General features: G+C 39.7%; 1 protein-coding gene across 8 annotated transcripts in view; it reads right to left on the bottom strand.

The window, feature by feature from the left end:
* Nucleotides 1–2,283, bottom strand: part of erfl3 (Ets2 repressor factor like 3) — a 112,380-nt gene extending 110,097 nt beyond the window's left edge. For all 8 annotated transcript variants that reach the window (XR_012392022.1, XR_012392024.1, XR_012392025.1 and 5 more), the window contains exon 1: nt 1,810–2,283. Coding sequence is in view for 2 of the 8 variants with exons in the window: in XM_073925883.1 (XP_073781984.1) it covers nt 1,810–1,831 (22 nt within the window). In the remaining 6 variants the exon portion in view is untranslated. The remainder of the gene's footprint in view (nt 1–1,809) is intronic.
* Nucleotides 2,284–9,930: the final 7,647 nt, after the last annotated feature.

Genomic DNA, 9,930 nt, shown 5'->3' with positions numbered 1-9,930 from the left:
AAATAGTGGAGTTCAGTTAAAAACATCAGCTCTACTTTTGTGAGGGAGGGATTATAAACTTGAAAGTGATCAAGACATTGAGGTAAGGTTGGTTTTATATTTGCACATTCTGGCTTTCTCCTTAATAATATTCATTCATTCATTTTCTTATCGTTTTTTTCTTTTTCTTTATTAATCAGGGGTCACCACAGCAGAATGAACCGCCAACTTTTCCAGCATATGTTTTACGCAGCGGATGCCCTTCCAGCTGTAACCCATCACTGGGAAACTTCTTTATAAAAAAATTACAGAAAATATTATTTTCAAAATTTATATAGGGAAATCATTATAGCAGCCAATGAGTATTAAAGTACAACATTGTTCAGGGTCAATTAAATAGTGCTAATGTTGTTTTGAAGTCATACTTAAACGCAATTTCAGACAGAATAATCAAATAACTATTGTAAACAACATGGAGACAATTCAAATGTTTAAATGTACGTATACAAAACCAACTTTAACTCAATGACAATGATTTAATGATGTAAGGTTTCACGCAGAGCCGGACAAACTTCCACAAGTCCAGTCTACAGCGCGAGACAAAAACACGACTCATCGCGCGCTCGCAGACTGGCTTGTGGGGTCGCGCGCATGCACTGAGTGTTTATATGCAATGTAATAGTTAAAAGTCCTTTAAACTTTGAGCAACGTGGGTGGCGGAGTAAAACAAAATCGTGATGTGAGAGAATTGTGTGTGTGTGGTGAGAGAGAGAGAGAAAAAGAGAGGGAGAGGCAACATGGATTCCCCAACATGCCACAATAGGCCTCCTGAACACGGCTACTGAAACTTCCCGTAGTTGGCGGGACAGTAACAACTTCTCAAGTGCATACTGGACAAGTGGCAACATGTTTAACAAATGAATGCTTGCTGTAAGTATGCCAGCGGTGATTAAAGTGAATTCACACTTCTGGAAAGCATTCATCAGAAAAGTAGGCGATACTTTCGCTTAAAGGGAAATGACTGCGCAGCTCTGTACTGTGAGGCTTCACTACACTTTACAAGCTTAACGGGCCCTATTAAAAAAACTTTAGAAACTGTACAGTCTATAAAGTTGTTATTATACAAACAAATGAATGAAACCTGTAATAAAGAGTGCGGTGAGAAAGCGGGGCTTCCATTTTGAATGTGCCAGTAGCATGGTTCAGGGCTCGCGCTTGAGCTGCACACACAGCTGGCACGCGCACAGAGCAACGAGGAGGATTTGGAGAGGAGAAAAGTAACGTTACTTAACAATTTGCGGAGGATTCACACAACATTGATGTCGACATCTTTCCAAGAACGACAAAAGCACGCGAGCTGCTGTTTCAGAGCTGTGGCCATTCAACAGGTTTAGTGCGGTTTGCGCTGACAGGACTTGAAACGCAATGAAGCTGTAATTTAGGTTTTAATGCAGCTGCTAAAAAGTAAACATCTGATAATTCATTAACTCTAGAATGAATACGCTGAGCTGGACTTCTGCTTTGACACTTAAGTAAAAGTAAATAAATGTAATGTATTACTTTTAAGTGCAGTTGAAACGCACTAGTTTTACCTAAACATGGAAGCAAAACAACAGCACCGAGTGTTAAATCAGCCGGTATGTCAGAGAAGTAGATCCTGCCTGACAAACAGCCACTTGTCAAAAATCTAGCACATCAGTCCTGATATTGAATAATTAAGCACACTGAGCTGAATTGATGGTAAAGTCCGAGCTTGAATCACTGGCTTAACAAACTCGCGAGTCAAAGAAGTTGTGGCAGCCCTTTATAATGCATGCCTGGGTAACTTACCCGAGTCCCCGGGGGTTTTCATGCTGAAAGTTATCTGCCCCGAACACTCGGCAAAGCTGGCTTAAGTTGTCAGTTCAGCAGCGGCGAGACTCGGCCTCTCCCGGACCCCCGTCTCCAAAAGGCCAAACTTTTGTCCGATGTTCAGCGCTCCTGCTGTACGTTGTCCGGCCTCTATACGCGATCCTCTAACCGACAGCGCCGAGTTTGGAAAGCGGTTCAGTACTTCCACTGGCGCAACGGGACGGGGTGCAGCGGAGTTCCGAAACAGCGCTTTCCCGTCTGTCCCGCGAGCGATCGATACAATCCCAAACACGGCGGCGGAGCAGCAGCACTCTCTCTGTCTGTTTCTCAGCGTCTGTGTTACTCTGCTGAAGACTCTCGCAACATTTTATCCTTGTGTTAGTTTGTCATCTGCTCTCCCGAGGCTCGCCATTCGCAGTGTATCAGTCAGTTTCCCATTCTCTCTTTCACACCGACTTTTTTTCCTTCCTCCACTCTCCCTAGTCTGAAAGTGCTCGCTGTCTCCTCCCCCCGGCCCTCTCTCTCTCTCCTTTCGGGTGTCGTGTTTCTCGCCGCCGCCGCACGGGGCCGCCCACACGGCCGGGGGGGAGGAGGGGACCGGGCAGGAGGGTGGGGGGCACGGCTGAGTCACGCCCCCTCACCACGAACCGACGGCGCTGCGTCACTGCAGCACGAGGCGTCGTTATGGACACCGCCGTAGCCACGGTCCGTGATGACATCACATCCGCGTCCTACGAGCTGCGGAGAGCTAGGGATTCCGCGTCACCGCGCCGAGAACGTCAGCAACAAGTGCTTTTCGAGCTAATTAGCCCCCGTTCTCTTTCATTTAGCGACAATTATCATCCCCCATAGAGAGGTAACAGCGCAATGGATAATGATTTCCGGATCTTACCCCGCAAGATCAAACACTGAACCCCGAGGCCACTCAGACCACTCATGTTTTAGGTCAAAAACTAAAGAGTTGTTTGAGGAATTGATGCCTGTTCAAACATAGCCTATTTTTTAAGGTAACAAAATGAGTGAAACTTTAAAATAAAGTGCTTAGACATTTCATATGCTTAGCTAATGTTAATTTCTACATTAACAAATCCACCTTAATGTTAGGTTAAGTAAATATTATTAAATAATTAACAATGTTGTATGGGTATTAAAGTTAACAAATAAGCCTTACACTATACCGGTCAAAGGTTTGGGGTCAGTAGAAGTTTTAAATGTTTTAAAATAGCAAAAATACAGTACAACATGTGAAATTGTGCAATGTTATTGCACTATAATAAAACTGTTCAAAAGTAGTTTATAATTTAATCATTTATACCAGTGATTTAAAGATGCAATTTCGGCTTCATTACTCCAGACTTCAGTAACTTGATCCTTCAGAAATCACTCTAATATTGTTATTATTATTGGTAGTAGTAGTAGTAGAGTAGTAGTATTAATGGTAATAGTAATAAAAACAATAATGACTGGACTAATTCACTTAAAACTACATACAATAGGAAAGTAGTTAAATAAAATGTAAAAACAAAACAAAAATAACAATTTAAAATCAAAATTTACTAAATGCTGCCTTGATGAACAGAAAAAAAACTTTTAAAAAGAAGAAAAAAGTAATGTATATCGATGTAAAGTATTACAAGTTTTATTAATATTCTTTAATATTCATTATCAACATGAAGACAAGTTTTTACTGGGTTTGACCTCAATAAAATGTACATGTAATTACAAAAAGGCACTGCAATTGCTGAACAAGAATTTACAAAATATTGTTACTAACCCTGCTTAGGGCATAGCAACTGGACGGGACGGGGGAGATATGTCCCCCTCACTTTTAGAGAAAAAACATTCAGAAGCAGGTGATTAATAATATTTATATGAACATAAAAATTTGGATCTCATACAGCTGTCCCTCCAGTTTTAAAATGTCATATATTCTGACACCCTGAGCCTAATAATATTCAACTGAATTAAAATCCAACCAATATTATTATTATATTATAGTCACTGACGAAGGCTCATCGCTGAAATGTTCATTTCTCCTGCTTTATTATTTAACAATACAGTGTGGACCATCTTTTGCTGCTGTCATAAAAAGGAACTTTGGTTAAAGCAGTGTTACTCAACCACGTTCCTGGAGGACCACCAGCTCTGCACATTTTCCATGTCTCCTTAACCAAACACACCTGATTCAGATCATCAGCTCGTTAGCAGAGACTGAAAGTCATGTTATGGGTGTGGCAAAGGAGACATCCAAACGTGGTGTTGGTGGTTCTCCAGGAACGTGGTTGAGAAACACTGGACTAAAACATCAAATTCTGGAAGAGCGTGGTGATTTTATTGACTGATACAATTTCTTAAAATTAAGGATTTAAAAAAAAATTGTAAATTATATATAAAAATTTCAGAAAATGACATTTTTCATTTCTCTTAACTAAACTCCACCAAACATTGATTTTTAAAACTCTAATAAATTAAATTAGTAAATAATATATCCCAAATCTATAACTATTTCAGAATAAATTAATTAAACTGCACTTTTCATAAAAAATATTTGCTTAAGATACCTCACTTTTTAAACATTTTATTCAAAGATTATGTGCAGTTACTAGTAAACCTTTACATTGCGGGCCAGTGACCAAAACCTATTGAATTCTGTTGGCACATGCATGAGCATGAGAAGGAACAAGCATATTGCAGTGGCACTGCCAGTGTGAGAAAGTGTGTGTGTGTTTGTGTGTGTATGTTTGTTTCCTGTATGATTTGAATGAGATCCATCTGCTCGAGCATATACATCCTGTTAAAGCTCAACACCTGAACCATAAAAGGACCCTCTTCCCTCCGTCACTGCCGAACAGTTTGTGAGTAAATGTGGTGTCTCTCATGAGCAGTGTTGCATATCTCCTGTTCTATAAGCACATCCTACCACTAGAAAACAGCGGACTGAGCAAGGTTTACGCAAAAATAATTTAATAGGGAGACTACGTCAATTTGCCATTCATTTAAAAACAAAATCCTAACCGCAATGAAAGGTATAAATCAGCCTATAATGAAATTTTCATTGGTTCCAGACCTGTTTGTATGGAGCCAGATTAGTCTCAAAGATAATACATTTACAAAATGAAATTCATACATCCACAACACAATTAGCATTTACAAAATCTATTCATAAATTTAAAACACGATTCAAAAATACAATCATAAATTCAAAAAGTACGCAAATCCAATTTGTAAATTCAAAACACAATTCAATAATACACAAATCCAATTTATTATCTCAAAACACAATTCAAAAGAATGCAAATCCAATTCATAAATTCAAAACGATTAAAAAATACACAAATAAAAAAGAATCAGAATAAAAAAGGTGGGCCGACCACGCTAGAAAACATGACTATTTTATGCATTGTGGAATATATTGCCTCATTCAAACAAATTTATAGGATGTCACTAAAATGTACAACGAAAGAAAGAAGGACCACACCAACTGCACCCCTGGCTAAACATAACAAACGAGTCAGTAAATTAAAATCTTCAACATTTAGATGCGATTTTCTTGTACTGATTAATCCTTTTTAATAAATACAATATTTAAAATGCAATATTACATAAAAAAAAACATTGTCAATTTTGAGAACAATGAGAATAATGCTCTTTGAGGTTGATTTTCACTCTTTGCATAATTTCCATCCATACTTCAACCATTGACCAACTTTTTAATCAATTTACTGTTCTGATCTCAAGCCGTGGTAAATAACTAAGAAAGCATCAATCTGAGGCCGCATTGTATGATGTCATCATTTACTGTAGACGTCTTACAAAGTATTTTACAGTATTTTAAAAATACAAAACTACAAGACACTATAGCTGCGTCCCAAATGGCACACTATACACTATGCACTCATGCACTATGTACTTATGCACTTACACACTCAACAGGAAAGTATATGTATGTAGTGTTGTCCCAAATGGCACACTAATGTTTTTTTACTAAGCGGAAATTCAAACCGTTTCCCTGATGACGTTTCACGGTTGCCAAATCATTGAAATAAATGACCAAACTATCAAATAAAACCTGCCGTGAGTATTGCCGCATTCACCATCGGGAGGCGCTATAATCACTCTCGTAGGAGAATTTTGCTTTCACCATCCAAAATAAATAAAGTTATTCAACATGTGCGTCCGATAGCTCCGCCCCTTCTGCTACATAAGCAAACCTGCGGTCGTTGAGTGCGTGAAGTGTCCATCATTCCACACTTCATTTTAGCGGCTGAATGAGTGCATCATCCGGGTAATTGAAGTGCACTTATTATTATTAGAGTTTTCAGTGTGACCGCACTACTTACACTATTTATACTACAAAATGGCGTAGAATAGTGCATAAGTATGCGATTTGGGACGCAGCTTATATTAATACAAAATATGAAGCCATTTTCATCAATTCTATCTAATACAAATGTATTTGAAATACGTATTTGAAATAATGAACCATCGACTTATCCAGTATATGTTTTACGCAGCGGATGCCCTTCCAGCTGCAACCCATCTCTGGGAAACATCCATACACTCTCATTCACACTCATACACTACGGACAACTTAGCCTACCCAATTCACCTGTATCGCATTTCTTTGGACTGTGAAAAAACTCACGCAAACGCGGGGAGAACATGCGTATTTGAAATACTTGTATCATAAAAACTGCCCATCCCTGATATTAATAATAAAAAGACTTAATTTTCCTGTGCACTTTCAAGAATAATTTTTTGTTGTTGTTGTTTTTGGCACAGGTTACATAAAGAACCTGTAACATTTAACTTTCTATTGCAAAAATGTTTATTTATTGGAAAAAGTTCCTTTTTAGGTTCTTGTTGGAATACTGAAGTTTATTTATAAACTAATTTCGAGAGCAGCACGTGCTTATGATTGACAGCAGCTGCTCCTCATTAGCTAAGGCATAATTATCCAATTAGACAATTCCTAAATCACTATAAATAACCAGAGTATCCCCCCCCCCCCCCCCCTCAATCCGTACTCCTCGCCTTTCCTTGTCAGGGCAGCATGTGGCCCAATGGTTAGCATTATTGCCTAACAGCAAGAATGTCACTGACTCAGATCTTACCCGGCCAAGTCGGCATTTCTGTGTGGAGTTTGCATGTTCTTCTTGTGTTTGCGTGGGTTTTCCCTGCGTTCTCTGTTTTTCTCCCACAGACCTAAAACATGTCACATAAGTAAATTGACAAAAATAAATCGATATCATAGACAAGCGTTGAATTCAGCATACACTCTTCAGCTATTCATAACCTACATTTACCATTATAAAGCATGGGAGTTCTCGAGATCCGTTTTCCGGATCGTTTGCGAAGTGTGATTGCGCTGAATCGGGCTCAGGCATGGTTCACCTGGCCGGCCCTGGCCTGGTTGGAAGGAGTGTGCCTAAGCGTGGTTCACTTGGGCTTTGGTGCGATATGCTTGTGTGTGAGTGCAAAACGTGCCTAAGCCCGAAACTGAAAGCGAGACGTGACTTTTAAGGGACTGTTTCATATGGATTAAATAATCATATTTACTGTTCAATGAACACAAACTGTCGTAGGTTAATAAAGACGCAAACCCCTCACTGCACAACAGCTGCACCTTCAGCAAACCTCCTAATTCCGGCACCACGAGGACTTCATGATTATCTTTCCAGCCTGACCAGCTAAGACCAGGCTGGAAATGGCTGGAAACCAGCCTGGAAGTGGCCAAAACCCCTCTAAAACCAGGCTGGTCGACCAGCTAAAACTAGCCAACCATCCTAGGCTGGTTTAAGCTGCATTGTTCAGCAGGGGTGTCACTGCATATCAAATGACTTAGGCCGTACTCACACTAGGTACAGTTGCCTCGAACCGGGCCAAAGCACGCTTGTCCCCCCTCCCGTCTCCCCCGACGGCCCGCGCTCACACCATATCGGGCTTCGGCACGTTTACGTCATCGCTGCTGCTCTGTTCTGTGAAGCGCTCTCTATGGCAAGCCTTTTTTAGCATTTAAATCTTTGTTCTGACTCCATAAATATATTTAGAGATATCTCTAATTATATTTTGACTAGTCATAATTATAATTCCACTACTCAGAATGACAATTAGAGATATCTGCAATTACAATTGTACTAGTACGAAATCAGATTGGAGATATCTGCAAATATATTATGATTTGTCATATTCCTCTATTGACTTCCATTGAAAAATATTTGCAGATATCTCTAAATGAGTTTTGATTAGTCACAATTGTAATTAGAGATATCTCTAACTGGGTTTTTACTAGTCATAATACATTTGGAGATATCTTTAATTCATCATATTTAGAGATATTTACAAATATATTTGAAGATATCTCTAATTAATTTACTAATAGTCGAATTACAGTTGTAGATATCTTATAATGGATTTTTGACTAGTAAAATCTAATTACAATTGTGACTAGTTAAAACTTATTTAGAGATATCTGCAAATATTTTTCAATGGAAGTCAATGGAGGAATATGACTAGTCAGTCATAATATATTTGCAGATATCTCCAATCTGACTAGTCGGATTATAATTATGACTAGTCAAAATATAATTATATCTCTAAATATATTTATGGATAGTCAGAACATGGTTTAAATGCTAAAACGGCTTGCCATACGCTCTCAACCAGTAGCACAGTGGAGATTTCTCTAGTTATATCGTTTCAGTCATTTGTTATGCAGTGACATGCAGTCAAATATTTTGCCAAACAGTCCTTAGGGATGCGGGGACACGCAGTCAGATATTTTACCGGACAGATCCGCCACTTTTGGCGCTCATAAACAGTCAAAGCTCTCGTGCTGCAGGAATAAAGAGGTCTGCTGAAGGCGCGCAGCTGACGTGCAGTGAGGAGTTTGCGTCTTTAATAAACGACGGCAGTTTGCGATCACTAAACAGTAAGAATGATTAATAAATCCATATGAAACAGTCCCTTAAAAGTCACGTCTCGCTTTCAGTTTCGGGCTTTGGCGCGTTTTGCACTCACACACAAGCGTACCGCGCCGAAGCCCAAGTGATCCGCGCTCAGGCACACCTCTTCCAACCGGGCCAGGGCCGGCCAAGTGAACCGTGCTTGAGCCCGATTCAGCACACTCACACTTCTCAAACGATCCGGGAAACGGGCCTGGGCACGGTACGGATGGCATAGTGTGAGTAAGCCCTTAAAAGATATAAATAAAAAAATCTTCCACTGTGCTGAGCGAAAGCGCTTACTGAACAGCGCATCATTGATGGCGTGAGCATGCCCAGGCCTGAATGTAATGTGAGTGCGGGCCGTCAGGGGAGATGGGAACTGTAGGGACAACTGTGTAGTGTGAGTACACCCTCAGACTCCCCTCTCGCCCTGCAACGAGGGGAACCCCAGGCTTGGGGATCTCACGAGTTCAGGGCTCTCTCCCAGGACAGCATGCCAAACAAGCTTTATAATCAATCAGCAGCTAAGGGCGAACTCTTGAAATGTTCTTTAAAATGTTCTTCACAATATAAAAAAAGGTTTTTTAAATAAACTTTGGTTTCCCAGGCACTTTTAATGATGAGAGTGTGGGAGCTGAGGTGCTTCTTGTGGCTTCACACAGAAAAAACGTTGGAAGCTATTTTTAGGAGTGTGATTTATAATGACATTTTTTACACTTCATCAGATTTCTCTAGTATATCTGAATGTAGATGCTAAGCTTAACTCCTACTCAGGTGGTTATAAACTTTAGGAAATTTTCTCTTCTCTTCAACAGAATTATTCTGAACAATGTTGAAAAACACAGCCATTGACAAACTTAATGGGTACATAAAATACAATGGAAGTGTAAGGCATTTTTTCAGCACTCTACAGTATATCTTTCACTGTGTTCAACAACAGGTTTGGAACAAGTGGAGGATGAGAAAATGAGGACAGAATTTACTTTGTTGGGTGAACTATCCCTTTAAAGCAAGACAGGCAGGATGGCCTGAGCGTTTATGAGCTTTAACCTGATGAGTTGTGCTTTCCTTTGAGAGGAAACAGTTGTTATTGTGCGTTGAGCTGTTGTGTGTGTTGTGGAGGTTCTCATGATTGTGTCTCTTGTTGTTATTT

The sequence above is a fragment of the Danio rerio genome, chromosome 16 (assembly GCF_049306965.1).
Source record: "Danio rerio strain Tuebingen ecotype United States chromosome 16, GRCz12tu, whole genome shotgun sequence".
NCBI lineage: Eukaryota > Metazoa > Chordata > Actinopteri > Cypriniformes > Danionidae > Danio > Danio rerio.
The sequence above is the reverse complement of the archived record's forward strand: the minus strand, read 5'-3'. Positions and strand labels throughout refer to the sequence as shown.